The sequence below is a fragment of the Pelophylax lessonae genome, assembly GCF_965119305.1.
Source record: "Pelophylax lessonae genome assembly, chromosome: 7".
NCBI lineage: Eukaryota > Metazoa > Chordata > Amphibia > Anura > Ranidae > Pelophylax > Pelophylax lessonae.
Genome location: NC_138774.1, coordinates 249,033,791 through 249,052,510, shown reverse-complemented (window position 1 = coordinate 249,052,510; position 18,720 = coordinate 249,033,791). Strand labels below are relative to the sequence as shown.

The 18,720-nt window shown below is 48.1% G+C and overlaps 2 protein-coding genes across 3 annotated transcripts in view; one reads left to right on the top strand and one right to left on the bottom strand.

Annotated features, from left to right (window-relative positions):
* Positions 1-107, bottom strand: part of RABEPK (Rab9 effector protein with kelch motifs) — a 222,849-nt gene extending 222,742 nt beyond the window's left edge. For both annotated transcript variants that reach the window (XM_082264338.1, XM_082264339.1), the window contains exon 1: positions 20-107. The gene's annotated coding sequence lies outside the window, so the exon portion shown is untranslated. The remainder of the gene's footprint in view (positions 1-19) is intronic.
* Positions 108-166: 59 nt separating this feature from the next.
* Positions 167-18,720, top strand: part of PPP6C (protein phosphatase 6 catalytic subunit) — a 94,550-nt gene continuing 75,996 nt past the window's right edge. The window contains exon 1 of the mRNA XM_082263792.1: positions 167-291. Coding sequence (XP_082119918.1) covers positions 217-291 — 75 coding nt within the window. The 5' untranslated portion in view covers positions 167-216. The remainder of the gene's footprint in view (positions 292-18,720) is intronic.

Below are 18,720 nucleotides of genomic sequence, written 5' to 3'. Positions count from 1 at the left end.
CAGGCTAGATTCTTCTTACCACAGCAGCCGCCGTAATCCACGAGTCTGTAACAGTAAACCGACAAGCGCAATCTGTAAATTGTTTGTTGCTAATCAAGTTAATATAAGAAAAAAAAAAAGCTAACCCTCCTCCTTTTCCGTCCACAGGAAGCAGTCCGGGCCGGAAGTGACGTTCTCTTCTCGGCTCCCGCCCTAACAGTTCTTACCACAGGGAAAATGGCGCCTTTGGATCTAGACAAGTACGTGGAAATAGCCAGGCAGTGCAAATATCTACCCGAGAACGATCTGAAGGTGAGCAGTGTGTGTGCCGCTGTTCTCTCGGAGGCAATGTATTGGATGATCAGTGTTCCAGAATAATCTGTCGGTTATTTGTACTTCCTGGTTCTAGCAGTGCTAGGCTCGGTTCTTATTGTGGAAACACTAAATACAGGGAAGGATATCAAAACAAATGCATTCCTCCTTCCCAGACAGGGCTTTTTTTTGTACACATTTAAAAAATAATTTTAGTCTTGATGAACGAAAAACATTTTCTGAAAGACACCTTGTAAAAAAATAAAGTTGTTTATTTTTTGTGGTGAAATCTAACAGCTGAAGTTGGGCAAAGTAGATAAAATAGACATCCAGCATGTCAAGGCAGCCATGAAACATTCACCTACTTCCGTATCTTTTCCATAGGTGACGCTTTAACCACTTCAGCTCCGGAAGGTTAATGGCCTTAGGGCTCTTTCACACGGGCGGTCCGATCAGTTCCACCTGTCAGTTTTTTAGGCGGATCTGATCGGATGCCCCATTCAGCCATATGTAGCAGCGGATGTCAGCGGTGACATGTCCACTGACACCTGCTGCCATCCGCATCCGATCCTGTCCGTGAAATCCGGACGGATGGAAACCCTATTTTCCATCTGTTCAGGGATCGGATGAGAGCGGACAAGCGGTCCGCTCTCATCCGATCCCCCATAGAGAGCAGCGGGAGCTGTGACACCTCCCTCACCGCACTGCAAGAGAAGACGGAGCTGTCATCCGCCGGCTCAGGGGGGAATCGAGCAGACCGTGTGAAAGAGCCCTAACCACTTAAGCCCCGGAAGATTTTACCCCTTCCTGACCAGGGCCTATTTTGCGATTCGGCACTGCGTGACTTTAACGGACAATTGCGCGGCCGTGCGACGCTGTACCTGAACGAATTTGACGTCCTTTTTTTCCCACAAACAGAGCTTTCTATTGGTGGTATTTGATCACCTGTGCGATTTTTTTTTTTTTTGATCATGCGCTATAAACAAAAAAAGTGTCAATTTTGCAAAAATAACAATATTTTTCACTTTTTTTTATATGAAATTCCCCCCCAAAAAATGTAAAAATCAACATTTTTTTTTTAACATTTTAAGGCCAATTTGTTTTATGCTACATGTGTTTGGTAAAAAAAAATCGCAAAAAGCGTATTTTGATTAGTTTGCGCAAAAGTTATTGCGTTTACTAAGGGAAAGATTTTTGTCATTTTTGTTTGTTTTTTTTTTAACAAGTAATGTAATCTGTAATTTTTTTTTTTTTTTTTTTTTGCGGGACTGCAATATTGCGGTGGACAGATCGGACCTTTGACTGACATTTTTGACACTTTTGGGGTTACCAGTGACATTACTACAGTAATCAGTGCTATACATATGCACTGTTACTGTAAAAATGACACTGGCAGTGAAGGGGTTAACTTTTTTGAGAGGGAGCGGCTAAGTGTGTCCCTAGGGGCGTGCTTCTAACTGTGATTGGCCGTGGCTTGAGGTGTAAGAGCAGTGATCAACGGTCCCACATAGCAGAACCGTATGATCACTATTCTTACACAGGGGAGAATGACAGGCGGCTTTGTTTACATTAGCCGCCTGCCTTTCGCCCGCTGTAACGGAAAATCGCGCGGGGGAGGTCCGTGAGTGAGCAGGAGCGCGCCTCCGGCGGCGCTCGCCCCCTAAAGCCTCACAGGCTAGCGATGTAGATCTACGTCACTTTGCCTGTGAGGGGCTGACTGCCGACGTAAATAGTCGTTGGGCAGTAGGCAAGTGGTTAACAACCAGGCCATTTTTTGGGATTTGGCACTGCGTTGCGCGGTCGTGCAACGCTGTACCCAAATACGATTGATGCCCTCCCCCCCCCCCCCACAAATAGAGCTTTTGGTGGTATTTGATCACCTCTGCGGTTGTTAGATTTTGCGCTATAAACAAAAAATGAGCGCCATATTTTTTACTTTCTGCTATAAAACCTTCCCAATAAAAAAATGTTAAAAAATCAATGTTTATTTTTATCAATTTAGGCTAATTTGTATTCTGCTACATATTTGTGGTTAAAAAAAATCCCAAAAAGCCTATTTGGTTTGCGCAAAAGTTCTAGCGTTTACTAACTACAGGATAGATTTTTGGAATTTTAATTTTTTTTTGTTTTTATTAGTAATGGCGGCGATCAGCGTGTGTTTTTGCGGGATTGCGGCGTACAGATTGGGCCCCTAACTGATATTTTTGACACTTTTTGGGGACTAGTGACATTAACCACTTCAGCCCCGGAAGGTTTTACCCCCTTCCTGACCAGGCCCTATTTTGCGATTCAGCACTGCATTACTTTAATGGACAATTGCTCGGTCGTGCGACGCTGTACCCAAACTAAATTTATGTTCTTTTTTTCCCCCCACAAATAGAGCTTATTTTTTGCGCTATAGACAGAGCAACAATTTTGAAAAAAAAAAATATATTTTTCACATTCTGCTATATAACATCCCCCCCCCCCCCCCAAAAAAAAAAAAAAAGAAAATCCCAAGTTTTGGGTTGTCCTGAGAAAAGCAATAGAGGGGAAATTTTCCAATGGGGACACCAGTTCTGGTGACCTTGGCAGTCCCCATGAGGTTCCCTAATTTACAGGGATTTGCTCTTCCCATTTGGCTTTGGGACAAGAAGTGACAGTAAATCTCCCAAATAGAACAAAGATGGCAAAAACAAACCCCACAGGGGTTATCCCTCTCCATTACTCTATCCAAAATGCAAAAAAACGTTTTTTTGGCCTAGAATTCTACTTTAACTGTGAATAATGGGCTGAGAATTCTTGCTTTCACTCTGGCATGTGCGGTGATATGTAACATGTAGTGCTATTAAGGTTTTTTTGCGTGTAGGTGCCCCTAACATGTGCGTTTTATGTTTGGTACCTTGGAGGGGCTCCAAAATTATTTTGGGAGATTAAGGGTCCTTTCACATGGTCCGCCTCTGCCGGCGGACTCTGTTCTGCTCAGCGGGAATCGATCCGCCTATTCCCCAATGAGCAGGCGGATGACGGCTCCGTCTCAGCTCTGTGTGCGGAGATGGAGCTGTCAGATCCCCGCTCTCCTCTATGGGGGAATCGGATGAGAATGGACCGCCTTTCTGTTCTCATCCGATCCGCTGGACAGATGAAAAATAGGGTTTCCATCCGTCCGGATTTCACGCACAGAATCAGATGTCTCCGCTGACATCCGCTGCCCCATAGGGATGCATGGAGGATAAGATCTGCCTAAAAACTAACAGGCGGATCTGATTGGATCGTTCGTGTGAAAGGACCCTTAGGCTTCTTTCACGCGGCTGCTCAGTTTATTTCCTCTGTTCAGTTACTTTTTTTTTTGTTTTTTGCGGACACGGATGACACTTGTGTCATCCGGTCTGTATGTCCGCATATCATCCCATCCGTTTGCGGATGATATAGGGACATAATGTATGTCTATGGGGATTGCGGATGACACCGCTGATATCCGATTTTGCGTCCTTTCCGTTTTTTAAACGGAAGAAAAATAGGGTTCTGTTCCGTTCCAAAAAACGGAACAGAAATGAAAGGACGCAAATCTGATGTCAGCGGATGGTCGTCCACTGACATCCGCAATCCCATTTACATACATTATGTCCGTATATCACCCGCAAACGGATGGGGTGATATACGGACATACGGAACGCCCGTGTGAAAGGGGCCTAAGTGGGTTTCTTTTCATCGCAAAGGGGACAAGAAGTCCCTATGTGATCCTTATTTTTTTTTTTTCTTTGGGACATATTCTCTTAACTGAGACATCAGGGGTCTAAAAGACACTCCGTTAGATTCTTCCCCTGGGAACAGTAACACCAGGTCCCAGAAGTAATGTTTTACATGCTGCTTCTGGGTCATTGGAATAGAGCTATACTTAACCCCCCCCCCCCCCCCCCCCGGTGCTGTGATGTCCCAGAGCTCCCTGCTGGCTGCTGACATCTTCAGTCTGGCGGATTCCAGGTATCAATCTATGGCCCATTTAATTGGCGGGACTAAGATGACATCACTCCCGTCCATGCGTGTGAGTTCTGCTATCTCACATTGCTGAAATTCTGAGATACGCGTGCTTAGCCCATTGTACAGCGTGGACACTGGACAGGCAGGTAATAGAATATTATTGTCGAAGACATAGTGTCTCTTCTGCATTAAAAATCTTGCTTTACCACAGTTTTATTTTTTCAGTAACATTCCACTTTAACAGATGCCACCTGCCCTGCTGGTCCCAGGTATGCCACTTGGTGCGCGGAGCCTGGAAAACATAGGGGGCTGGCGGGAACGGGGATGTGGTGAAGTGATCTGGCACCTGCACGGTCACCAGATTCTTCCATCTGACAGCCGATAGCGTATCAGATTTACACTCACCCCTGTCAGTTTCAATAAAAGGGTTAATGCTGTTTTTTTTTTTTTTCTTGTAAGATTTTGCTGTCTGATGTTTAACCCCTTCATGACGACATGGTAAAACAAACCTTGAAGAAGAAATCCAGCCATTTTTTTTTAAACAAACCGTCTGTCATACGTATATAAATGTCCTTGGACGGGAAGGGTGATATCTTGGTCATCGCTGCACTAATGCAGAAGTAAAGATGTGTCTGGTGGCATCTAGCTCACGGAGAGGAACAGATGTTGTTCCTCCCAATGTGTGACGTCAAACAGGAAGCGACAAGGATTTCACCACTTCCTGGTTCTGCTCTTTGTTTACCTAACCGCTAACAGCCAATCACACCAATCTTTGTCTGATTGGCTGCATTGGAGGCCAGAGGAGAGATCTGGGGGCTAATGGACCTGTCGTGAACCATGGTATTACACTGGGTGTTGTCCATCCTTTGTTATTGCAATAAAGTTGATAAATAAAGGTAATGTTAGGACCTTTGTCCTACTATTGTAGTCTCCTTGGTAGGTTAGACCAAGGCAGTATAGGATCTAATACATATAATTTCACTGTTAAGTTAGATTTGAAATCATAGCTTCAACTTGTGACACATCTGATGTTTAACCCCTTGTGCTGTTTTACAGTGGAGGTCAGCAACCAGTAGATCATGGCCAGGTGACTGTCTGGGCTTGCTTGACCTGCCATTCCAGAGCATCAGAGTACAATGCAGAGGGACTACTTGTAAAGTTGGAGCTGTAGTAGGGAGCAAGAGCATAAACTGATACCTTCTCTGTTATGCTGGCTCCTGTCCTGTATGGAGTGATGCCATCTGCACTCCACGTCTTATCCCTACTAGCAGTCTCTGGAGTGGTGCCAACAGCTGGAAAGAAGAGATCTTCAGGTCAGTGTGAAGCAATGCACTGGGCATTATAATTTAGGGCTGCTTTTAAACTGATGTGCTGTGGTTTACCTACACCACAGGGGAAGTGTACCTGCAGCTCTCCTGTGGGTTTGCTGCGCTTAGCCATAGACTTCTATTATATCCTGCGGGGGTTTGGTGCACTAAAACTGCAGGATATAATTGAAGTCTATGGTAATATGCATCCGATCCATGAAAGTTAATATGCATCCGATCCATGAAAGTTGCAGGTTCACTGTGCTGTACCCTCAGTGCAGGTAAACCGTAGCAAATCGGAGCATAAGCCTTGAAAAGGGATCAGAACAGTAAGGGTTACTTTACATTTGCAGTTTGGGGGTTGGTAAAACCCCATTGTTAAGATGTCTTTATTACCCCCACCAACCGTACCCCCCTTTAGCTGCAGGGGTGCTGCAGCAGAAGTTGTATGCCCTGTCATGGTTGGTGGGTGTAGCACCTGCCAGGCATGACCAAGTGAATGAGGCATCTCTGCAACTTGTGATGTACAGCAAACAAGGGGTTAAAGCAGGCAGTGTTTTGCTTTCACACCACCTGCTTTGGCACCTGCAGAAGCGTGCAGTTGTGGGGCTCTTGCAGAATGGCCCCAATTACTGGAATGGGTCCTGGCAGGCAATAGCACCCACCAAAAGCAACAGGGATTTAATTCCTGCTGCGACATGTGTACATCTTTGGCTGCTGCCTCAGCAGTTATTGGGAGTAGGGATTGGGTGTGGTAAAACTACGACTCAACTGCAGGGTTTTACCACAACTAACCCCCCCCCCCCAAACTTTACGTGTGAACGAGCACTAAGGGTGCTGCTGCCGAATGCACCGAACTGCTCATTCACAAGTGCAGCTCCTCTGAAAAGTGATCCGAGTGTTTTCGACAGGTGGTGAGGCGGCGATATGTTGCCTCCTCACCATCTAATTTAAACCAATGTTTGTCATGCAATGCATGCTATTGTGACACGGCTGTAAGACAATTAGAGGTTTAAATCGGGTGTGAGGAGATGACACTGTGCCTGGTGATCTATGACTTCTCCCATGTTCAGGTAGATCTCTTACAAGTTGCCTACCCCTGTTGTACAGGATACGAGGTGTCCATTAAATAACTCACCTTTATTTATATGTATAAAAATGTAATGCTTCTCCCCTTCAATATATTCCTCATTTGCACTAATACATTGCTGCAGTCTTGTTTTCCCCTGGTCGAAGGGATGGAGAAAATCAATTTCTGTCAGCTGTTATAACACATCCGCCGTTTTCTTCTTTACAGCATCAACATGTCCCTTTTAATCACTGATTTAACTTTTGGGAAAAGATAAGTCTCATGGCGCTAAATAGGGCGAACACGGAGGATGTTGAGGTGTGGCAACACGGAGGATGTTGAGGTGTGGCAACACGGAGGATGTTGAGGTGTGGCAACACGGAGGATGTTGAGGTGTGGCAATGTGCAGTGTGAGCAGGCATATTGTCCTGATGAAGAATCAAACCCTTTTCCCACAGTTGGGACCGTGTTGTTTTTTTTTTTTTTTTTCTGACTCTTTCTCAGCTTTATCAAAACTTCCTTATAATAATGCTGGTTAACTGTTGTGCCTTCTTGAACCCATTCTTTCAAAAGTACTCCCTTGATATTGAAAAACACAATGTGCCTGGCTTTGAACTTTAACTTGCTTTGATGAGCTTTTTTCTTTCTTGGTGACGGTGTTTTCCTACCAAACGTAGCATTTTTTCGTCACACTATAGAAAACAATCAAACTAAATGGTGACTCACATCAACTGAACATCATATTGTTGCTGCCTGTCATGCAGGTTCAAACATGTTCAAGGTCACCATGCATGCAGTTCCAACCGGTTCTGACTGCTTTGTTTGCTAGGTGGAAGAACAGTCTTATTTAATAGACCTACCTCGTACTCTTAACTATATATTATTTTTGGGGCATAATGTGTAGTAGCAGCTCAATAACAGGGCTCGACAAATGCCAGGTGTCAGGTGGCCATAGCTACTAGAAATTGCGCCTTGATGCCTGGGCTTTTGTCAGCCCATTCACTGGTGGCACCAGGCACAGGGATGCACAATTCTTATCCAGACGCCTGGAACATGTCTTTCCGGACAGGTAGTATTTTTTTTTTTAACATTTAGCCCTGCGGCACCAGGGTTTACTTGTCAGATGGAAGTATTTGGACGCTGCCACCTGAATGCTTCCACACCTCCCCTACTTTGCATCCCAGGCTCTGCTTGCCCACTATGAGGCCTGGGACTGGCCTAATATTAGAGTGCCACCAGGTAGAAGGGAAGGAGAGTTCTTCCTCCTTATTTTGTTGTATGACGTCACTTCAGGGTCCCTGTTGACAGTTTCCCCCGCTATCAAGGCTGGGAAAGAATGTAATGCAATGCACAGAGGAGACACGCAGGACCTTTTAGACCCTGGATGTCTCATGAACGAGAACCTGTCCCCCAAAAAATCATTACGTATGAGACTTTTTCCCCCCTCTGTGATTATAAAAAAAAAAAACTAATATATTTAGATTAGTAAAAAATTAAAGCTACATCCAAGTAAGTGCATAAAATACCCTTCCCACACCCAGATATACAGGCATACAAATATAGAAGCACTATGCCTGAAAACGCCGCTTGTGGTACACGTTGCACGCCAGAATGAGGGCAATAATTCTAGCACCAGACCTCCTCCGTAAAGTTAAAAAAAAATACTGGCTCCTAACTTTTTTTTTTTTCCTTTCTTTTTAGCTGACTCAAAGCAAATTTAGCTGTTCAAAGCAAATTTATAAAGCCCTGGGTAGATGGCGAGATATACTGTGTGTGTTTTATGTGTCTAAATCATTTGGAGAGTGGATTATGGTGTGGGGTTGTTTTTCAGGGGTTGGGGAAGGGAACTCTTAAGGCGTCAACACACCAAGACATTTTGGACCATTTCATGCTCCCAACTTTCTGGAAACAGTTTGGGGATGGCCCTTCCTGTTCCAATATGGCTGTGCACAAAGCAAGGCCCATAAAGATGGATCAGTCAGTTTGGGGTGGCGGAACTTGAATGGCCTGCGCAGAGTCCTGACCTCAACCCAATAGAACACTTTTTTGAATTAGAGCCGAGACTGTGAGCCAGACCTCACATCCAACATCAGTGCCTAACCTCACAAATGCGCTTTTGGGAGAATGTTCAAACATTCCCAAAGGCATTCTCCTAAACCTTGTGGACGGCCTTCCCAGAAGAGTTGAAGCCATTATACCTGCATAGGTTGGGCCAACTCAATATTGAACCCTTTTGAAGAAGACTGGGATGCCATTAAAGCAGGGCTTGACAAATTTGCTTTGAATCTAGGAGCCAGCTAAAATAGTTAGGAGCCAGTTTTGTTTTGTTTTTTTTGACCAACAGGGCTTTATTTTTGACAACTGACATGGCAGATCTTCAATTTGACCACAGAGGGGACTGGAGCCGGGCATGCTGCTGGGTGTGACGGCTTTCTCAATGGGTGGTTTCAGGGGACACGTGTCCCTTTGGGGCTCTAGGAATGTGGGGATTTGACACTTCAGGTTGTTGGGGCTGGGGTTTTTGGTGTGTGTGTGTGTGTGGGCTGGACTCTGCTCGCCTCCAGCGGCAGGTGCTGGGAGGAATAGGGGTGGACCGTGGTACGCACAGATTGGCTGGTTCTGAGGGAGAGGGGGTGTGGGAGCCTTTCTGCATGGCGGCGGTGGGTCTGCTAGTGAAGTTGGCGGAGGGGATGCCGATGTATAGAGAAGGAGAGAAACTTTGGCTCTGCTGCAGGTAAGTAGCAGAGCTGAAGTTTTTTTTTTCTGTTTTTACATGTTGGCGTTGTATCAGCTGCCCGGCGCCCAGAGCTGCATTGGAAGTAGGGCTGAAACAACTAATCGATTATGAAAATAGTTGTCAACTATTTTCGTAATCGAATAATCGGTCAGCCAATTAGTTGTCCTGCTTACAGAATGCATTATTTGTTTACATATCGGAAAACAATATACATATACAGTCAGGTCCATAAATATTGGGACATAGACACAATTCTAATCTTGTTGGCTCTATACACCACCACAATGGATTTGAAATGAAACAAACAAGATGTGCTTTAACTACCTCCCATCCGCGCTGTAGCCGAAGTACGGCTGCAGCGCGGACTCACATTTTCGGGAGGCCGTCTTTATACGGCCTCCCAGAAGCAGGCTCCCCGCGCGCTCCCGCGAGCGCGCATCGGGGAAAATCTGTGTCGGCCGTGTCCCTTGGACACAGCCGATCACAGATTGTGGTGAATGGCCAATCACAGCGGCCATTCACCACGTGATCAGACCGTCCAATGAGAGATGATCTCATATGTAAACATATGAGATCATCTCTCATTGCCAGCGCTCCTTCCTAACACAGAGACTGCAGTGTGAGGAAGGAGAGAGCCGATCAGCCGTCGGGAACAAAGAAAAATGTAATCAGGGCACTGATCACCAGTGCCCTGATTACATCAAAGGTACACTAAACACACTAACTGCCCACAGTGCCCCCCATCAGTGCCCACAGTGCTGCCAATCAGTGCCCATCAGTGCCTGCTCATCTAGGCACTGATGAGCACTGACTGGCAGCACTATGGGCACTGATGGTGCTGCCCATCGGTGCCGCCCGTCATGACCCATCGGTGCCGCCTCTCAGTGCCCAGCAGTGCCACCTCTCAGTGCCCAGCAGTGCCGCCTATCAGTGCTTATCAGTGCGGCATATTAGTACCTCATAAGTGCCACCTCATTAGTGCCCATCAGTGCAGCCTATCAGTGCTCATCAGCGCACATCAGTGAAGGAGAAAAATTTATTTTTCTCTTACGTCCTCCGACAGTCGCCGCCCACTCACAAGTCTTCACCAATAGGTATTGACCTTTGCTCCGCAGGAGTAGCTAGGCAACAAGAATTGTTAATAACAAAAGCTTTTAGCATGGACACACCCCTAGGGGCTGTCCCCTCAGTCAATACCTCCCTGCACCAGCATTCCCAACTCAGTTTGATCTTGCCTAGCTTAGGAGTAGCAGGCTTTCCTGTGCTGGGGCTTCAGTCTCAGCCTTCTACCCTTTTTTTGATTTTATTTCAAGTATTTTTATTTTCTTTACTAGCTGTTATTTTGTCAGCTTTAGTTTAGGGTTCTTCGGATGAAGATGTTCATGCGGAGCTGGGTCTCGGACTGGCCGCCCTGGATCTCAGGGCTGAGTGCCAGCTGGATCCCCAGCCTGCCATCGAGCGTTCAGCTTAGGTTTGCCCTGGCACATTGAACGACCCATCCCTGTTCGCTGCAGGGATGCTGTCTGTGAGGTGGCTACCTCACAGGACGCCATGCTGCGGTCTATGGCTGCAGTCCACAAGCGTCCTGGCTGCGGCACTCCCTGTCTGCCTTGATAGCGGTTTGTCGCTGGAGACGGCTCCCCACGCCATCTGGTACGGTAAGCACCTTCTGTGTGGGGACCTTCTGTGTGGGTGTCAGTCTGTGGCTGTGTAGAACCCCCCATGTCTGTGTAAATGCGGGCTCCCTGTCAGATCCCTGTATGGCTGCTGTGCCTGTGGGCTGCGAGGGGGGCCATCCTGCTCTGCTGTGAGTTATGCTCTGGGTGCAGATTTAGGTACAGACATGTGTTGTGCGGCGGACGCTGCTGCGATCCGCCAATTTTTTTGCATATATACTGTGGCCGGCCCTGTCCCTGTACAGCGCCGTGTTTTGGCGCCATTCGCCGCACATGTCGGCGCCATTTTCCTGTAGCCTCATCCCTCAGCCGAGCGGCCATGTTTGCGGAGCCTCATAGGCTATATCAGTCAGCCAGCTATTGCATCACTTCCTCTTTCTCTGGGAACAGCGATCGGTGGCAGCAGCCTGTTGTGCGCTCTCCAGGTTTTTACCTTCTTTGTCCTGTCATTCCTTGCTCAGTGTTCTCTATCCCTGCGGGATCGGTGCATACAGTAGTGTACGGTGGGCTGCGCTCGCCGAGGTGTTAAAGGGCCAGTACCTTTTTTTTCCTTTTCATTGCTGGGGCATGGATTCTCAGGATAGCAAGTTTCCCCCCGCCCTGGTGGGGGACCAGGGTGCTGCTGCACCCCCTGAGGGGGCTGATCTGGCCGCGGTGGTGGCGTCCTTGGTTTCTCAGGTGCAGATGCTGATGGCTGATCGATCCGCAAAAAGGGCCAGGTTATCCATTTCCTCTGATTCAGAGGGCGATGTGGCTGCTGTGGCTGGCGTACCCTTCTCGGGGTCCCGCTCATCTTTGGACCTTATGGGGTCCGAGGGGGAGGCAGAGGTGGAGGAGGTTGATGTTTCTCCCCCTGGCTCGCCTGAAGAGCTTGCACTCATGAATGAGCTGATTGTCTCCATTAAAGATACCTTGCACCTAGAGGATGAGCCTACTCCTCCTGCTAAGGTGTCCTCTTTTGGAACGCAGAGAACTCGGAAATCAGCGCAGGTTTTTCCCTGCCCTGCGGAATTTCATCATACTGTTAATGAGCAGTGGCGCAATTTAAAGAAGCCCTTTACTGTGCCAAGTAAGTTTAAACTGCTTTATCCGTTTGCGCCCTCCACCGACGAGCGTTGGTGTGTGGCGCCTCAGGTGGATCACGCGGTGGCCATTTTGAACAAGGCTACTGCGGTTCCTTCTGAGGATACCCCGGTTTTCCGGGACCCTACGGACAGGAGGCTGGAGTCTCTTGCCCGTCATGCCTATATGGTTGCTGGTTCTATGCTGAAGCCTATTTTTGCTTCCATTATGGCGGCACAGGCTGTTGCAGATTGGACGAAAATGCTCAGGCGCACCCTAGTGGCTGATTCGGCTCTGCCTACCACGTTGGCTATGGTGGATCAGATCCATCAGGGTGTCATGTACTTGTGTGATGCGGACTTGAATTTAGCTCCCTTGGCTGCGCGCCTGTCTAGCGTGGCGATACTGAACCGTCGTCTGATATGGCTGAAAAGTTGGTCGGTCGACCAATCTTCTCGCAAGACGCTGGCGGATTTTCCCTACGCGGGATCTCGCCTTTTTTGGCGAGGCTTTGGATACTCTGATTAAAGGGGTTACGGGGGGCAAGAGTACTCTCTTACCCCAGTCTCACAAGCATAAGTCCTTCCGTGGTAAACGGAATTCCTCGTTTAGGCCCTCTCAGGGGCCCTTTCGTGCCTTTAGGTCGCAATCCAAGGGCAAGCCCTTCAAAGGCCAAGGCTCCCAGAAGAAGCCGTGGGCAGGTAAGCAGAAGTCCGGCCAGTCTGGTTTGACTTCCCATACCAATTCCGCCTGAAGGGGCGCCCTCACCCATTTCTGGGGTGGGGGGACGTCTGCGCGGTTTCCTACAACCTTGGCTGACCCACATTCGGGACAGATGGGTTCAGGAAATCGTTCGATCTGGTTACAAGATCGAATTTCTCTCTCGGCCGGCGGGCAGATTTTTTTCCCTCAAATCTTCAGCTGTCTCCAGAGCGCTTGCAGGATCTGCACCTGGCGTTGCGGGACCTGCGGGCCCAAGGGGTGGTTGTTCCGGTGCCTCATCGGGACAGATTTCGGGGGTTTTACTCCAATCTGTTCACTGTGCCCAGAAAGGAGGGCAAGGTGCGTCCGATTCTGGACTTGAAAGCTCTGAACCGCTTTGTGCGGGTTCGCAAGTTCCGCATGAAATCCCTGCGCTCAGTGGTGGCTGCCCTGAGTCCGGGGGAATTCATGGCCTCCATCGATCAGAAGGATGCGTACCTACACATCCCCATTTTCGAGGGTCACCAGAGGTACCTTCGATTCGCCATTGTGGTGTTACCTTTCAGTCTCGCTTCGGCTCCGTGGGTTTTTACCAAGGTGCTGGCGCCGGTTCTGGCCCTGTTACGAGCACAGGGCATTGCTGTCTTGGGGTATCTGGACGATATCCTGATAAGGTCAAACGCCAGTCAGAGCCTGGTGACCGATCTGTCCACCACGATGCGGACACTGCAGGAGTTCGGTTGGACCATAAACATTCCGAAGTCGACTCTGTGTCCTTCGGTTCGTCTTCCCTACCTGGGAATGACTCTGGACTCTGTCCAAGCGAAGGTCTTCCTGCCGGAAGACCAGCTTTGGACACTTCAGGACGAGGTCAGGTCCCTCAGGGACAACCGGCACTCGTCTCTCCGGACATGCATGGTTTAATAGTCTCATCTTTCGAGGCGATCCCCCTTTGCCCAGTTTCACACGCGGGGTCTCCAAGTGGAGATTCTTGCCGAGTGGGACGGGCGGCCGCAATCCCTGGATCTGCGGATCTTGTTGAGCCAAAGCACCAGAAGGGATCTTCTGTGGTGGCTCCAGTCCCCGGTGGTGTCGGGGGGCAAGTCTTTTCGTCCATTATTGTGGACGGTGATCACCACGGATGCCAGCCTGTCGGGCTGGGGTGGTGTTCTGGGCGTTTTGTCCGCCCAGGGAACTTGGTCGGAGGAGGAGTCCTCCCTTCCGATCAACATTCTGGAATTGAGGGCGATAAAGCTTTGCCTTCTGCGATGGACGGACCGGCTTCGGGGCCGTCCAGTTCGGGTTCAGACGGATAATGCCACCGCGGTGGCCTATATCAACCATCAAGGGGGCACCAGGAGTGCCCGGGCGGCTCGGGAAGTGGCCGACATTCTGTCTTGGGCCGAGACGCACGTCCCGGCGATAACGGCAGTTCACATACCGGGGGTGGAGAACTGGCAGGCGGACTATCTGAGTCGCCAGACCCTGGACTAGGGGGAATGGTCCCTTCACCCGGATGTCTTCCAGATGTTGTGCGCGAAGTGGGGTTCTCCAGATGTGGACCTGTTCGCGTCTCGTCTAAACAACAAGGTGGAAAGGTTCGTGGCAAGAACGCGCAATCCTCGGGCGGACGCCTCGGACGCGTTAGTGGCGCCCTGGCATCAGTATCGTCTGATGTATGCCTTTCCCCCGATTCAACTGCTGTCCAGGCTGCTTCGCAGATTAGCCTCGGAACAGCATGCGGTGTTTCTGGTGGCACCGGACTGGCCTCGCCGGTCTTGGTACGCAGACCTTGTAAATCTGGCAGTCGACGCTCCGTGGCGCCTGCCGCTTCGGGAAGACCTTCTGTCTCAAGGGCCGATATTCCATCCTGCTTTACAGTCGCTGGCTTTAACGGCCTGGCTGTTGAAAGCCAGGTCCTGAAGGATAGGGGTCTCTCCCCTGAGGTCATTCCCACTTTGATCAAGGCTAGAAAAGCCTCTTCAGGAAAAATTTACTACCGTACTTGGAAAGCATACTTTGCCTGGTGTGAGTCCAGGGGGTATTCCCCTCGCTCATACTCGGTGTCGAGAGTGTTGGCTTTCCTCCAAACTGGAGTGGACCAGCGTTTGGCGTTGGCCACGATTAAGGGTCAGATTTCTGCGCTGGCCGTTCTCTTTCAACGCCCTGTGGCGTCTAATTCATTGATTAGCACCTTTGTTCAGGGGGTGCGACATTTGGCCCCTCCTAGGAGGGAACCTTTGCCTCCATGGGACTTGAACTTAGTTCTGTCCGTGTTACAACAGGCTCCCTTTGAAAAGATCAGGGAGATCTCGTTGTCTCTGTTGTCTAAGAAGGTTGCCTTTTTGGTGGCGATCACTTCGGCTCGCAGGGTGTTGGAGATGGCGGCTTTGTCCTGCAGCTCTCCCTACCTGGTGATTCACAAGGATAAGGTGGTCTTGCGACCTAACCCGTCCTTTCTTCCGAAAAGGATCTCGGAGTTTCACCTTAATGAAGACATTGTCTTGCCTTCGCTCTGCACGAAGCCTGAGCATCCGAAGGAGGTTGCCTTGCATTCTTCGGATGTTGTTCGGGCTATCGGGGTTTACCTGTCGTCCGCTAAATCCTTTCGCAAGTCGGATTCCCTCTTTGTCCTTCCTGAGGGACCTCGGAAGGGCATGGCGGCGTCGGCTGCGACCATCGCCAAATGGATCAGACAGACCATTGAGCAAGCCTATGCCTTGAAGGGGAAGGTTCCTCCCTTCCCTGTGAAGGCGCACTCTACCAGATCTTTGAGTACGTCTTGGGCTTACCGTCATCAGGCTTCTGTGGCCCAGGTGTGTAAGGCGGCGACTTGGTCGTCCGTTCACACCTTCTCAAAATTCTATAAGGTGGATGTTCAGGCATCGGCCGATGCCTCCTTTGGCCGTAAAGTTCTCAGTGCGGCAGTTTCTTAGGGACCCTTCTTTTTTTGGGCCCTTGGTTATTGGGGTGTTTTACGCCTAGGTTACTTGTTTTCCTGGGTTGTTGCTCCTGTTGAGCACGTTTTCCTGTTGCCCAGTTGGTTCTCTTACTATGGTAAGGTTCCTTTCTCTGATGTGGGTACTGCGTTGCCTTTTCTACGGTTGCGTCTCCCACCCTCATGTCTACACTGCTTTGGGACATCCCATTGGTGAAGACTTGTGAGTGGGCGGCGACTGTCAGAGGACGTAAGAGAAAACTGAATTTTTGTAAAATCTTACCGTAAAATTCCTTTCTCTGAGTCTTCCGACAGTCGCCGCCCCCCGCCCTTCTTTTGGGGTTTTTGTGTACTCTTACTGCTATGCTACCAAACTGAGTTGGGAATGCTGGTGCAGGGAGGTATTGACTGAGGGGACAGCCCCTAGGGGTGTGTCTATGCTAAAAGCTTTTGTTATTAACAATTCTTGTTGCCTAGCTACTCCTGCGGAGCAAAGGTCAATACCCATTGGTGAAGACTTGTGAGTGGGCGGCGACTGTCGGAGGACTCGGAGAAAGGAATTTTACGGTAAGATTTTACAAAAATTCCGTTATTTTCAAAATTTACTCGCAGAAAATAAGAAAAAAAATTTTTTTTTTCAAAATTTTCTGTCTTTTTTCTTTTTTCTTTTTTTTTTTTTTGTAAAAAAAAAAACCCAGAGATGATTAACCACTTAAGCCCCGGAGGATTTGGCTGCTAAAGGACCAGGGGTTTTTTTGCGATTTTTTTTTTTTACTGCGTGACTTTAACGGACAATTGCGCGGTCGTGCGACGCTGTACCTAAACGAATTTGACGTCCTTTTTTTCCCACAAACAGAGCTTTCTTTTGGTGGTATTTGATCACCTGTGCGATTTTTTGATCACGCGCTATAAACAAAAAAAGAGCGTAAATTTTGCAAAAATAACAATATTTTTCACATTTTTTTTATATGAAATTCCCCAAAAAAAAAGTAAAAATCAAAATTTTTTAACATTTTTCGGCCAATTTGTTTTATGCTACCTATGTTTGGTAAAAAAAATCGCAAAAAGCGTATTTTGATTGGTTTGCGCAAAAGTTATCGCGTTTACTAACAAAGAGAAAGATTTTTGTCATTTTTGGTGTTTTTTTTTTTTTAACGCGTAATGGCGGCGATCTGCGATTTTTTTTTTCGGTACTGCGACATTGCGGCGGACAGATCGGACCCTTGACTGACATTTTTGACACTTTTGGGGTTACCAGTGACATTACTGCAGTAATCAGTGCTATACATATGCACTGTTACTGCAAAAATGACACTGGCAGGGAAGGGGTTAACTTTATTGGACAGGGAGGGGTTAAGTGTGTCCTAGGGGCGTGCTTTCTACTGTGTAGGGACATTGCTATTGGTGTAAAAGCAAAGATCAACCGTTCTACATAGTAGAACGGTCAGATCTTTACTTTTACACAGGGAGAACTGACAGGCAGCTTGTTTACACAAGCTGCTCTGTCTTTCTCCCTTCACAGGAGCGATCGCAGTGTGACTGGCGGACATCGAGTCCGCCGGTCACACGCACTGACTTGCCTGTGAACGAGCCGCGGCGGGCGCGCGCCTCGGCGGGCGCGCGCCCGCTCGCTATAGGCTCGCAAGTCAGTGACAGGCGAGTGACGTACCGATACGTCACTCTGCCTGGCCGGGGCTGACCGCCGCAGTATATAGTCGTGCGGCGGTCGGCAACCGGTTAAATACCACCAAAAGAAAGCTCTATTTGTGTGAAAAAAATTATAAAAATTTCATATGGGAACAGTGTAGCATGACCGCGCAATTGTCATTCAAAGTGTGAGAGCGCTGAAAGCTAAAAATTGGTCTGGATGGGAAGGGGGTTTAAGTGCACAGAAGGCAAGTGGTTAACTTGCAGACTTTCAGCTTTAATTTGAGGGTATTTACATCCAAACCAGGTGAACGGTGTAGGAATTACAACAGTTTGTATATCTGCCTCCCACTTTTTAAGGGACCAAAAGTAATGGGACAGATTAACAATCATAAATCAAACTTTCACTTTTTAATACTTGGTTGCAGAATCTTTGCAGTCAATTACAGCCTGAAGTCTGGAACGCATAGACATCACCAGATGCTGGGTTTCATCCCTGGTGATGCTCTGCCAGGCCTCTACTGCAACTGTCTTCAGTTCCTGCTTGTTCTTGGGGCATTTTCCCTTCAGTTTTGTTTTCAGCAAGTGAAATGCATGCTCAATCAGGTTCAGGTCAGGTGATTGACTTGGCCATTGCATAACATTACACTTCTTTCCCTTAAACTCTTTGGTTGCTTTCGCAGTATGCTTCGGGTCATTGTTCATCTGCACTGTGAAGCGCCATCCAATGAGTTCTGAAGCATTTGGCTGAATATGAGCAGATAATATTGCCCGACACACTTCAGAATTCATCCTGCTGCTTTTGTCAGCAGTCACATCATCAATAAATACAAGAGAACCAGTTCCATTGGCAACCATACATGCCCTCGTCATGACACTACCACCACCATGCTTCACTGATGAGGTGGTATGCTTTGAATCATGAGCAGTTCCTATCCTTCTCCATACTCTTCTCTTCCCATCACTCTGGTACAAGTTGATCTTGGTTTCATCTGTCCATAGGATGTTGTTCCAGAACTGTGAAGGCTTTTTTAGATGTTGTTTGGCAAACTCTAATCTGGCCTTCCTGTTTTTGAGGCTCAGAAATGGTTTACATCTTGCGGTGAACCCTCTGTATTCACTCTGGTGAAGTCTTCTCTTGATTGTTGACTTTGACACACATACACCTACCTCCTGGAGAGTGGTCTTGATCTGGCCAACTGTTGTGAAGGGTGCTTTCTTCACCAGGGAAAGAATTCTTCGGTCATCCACCACAGTTGTTTTCTTTGGTCTTCCTGGTCTTTTGATGTTGTTGAGCTCACCGGTGCATTCTTTCTTTTTAAGGATGTTCC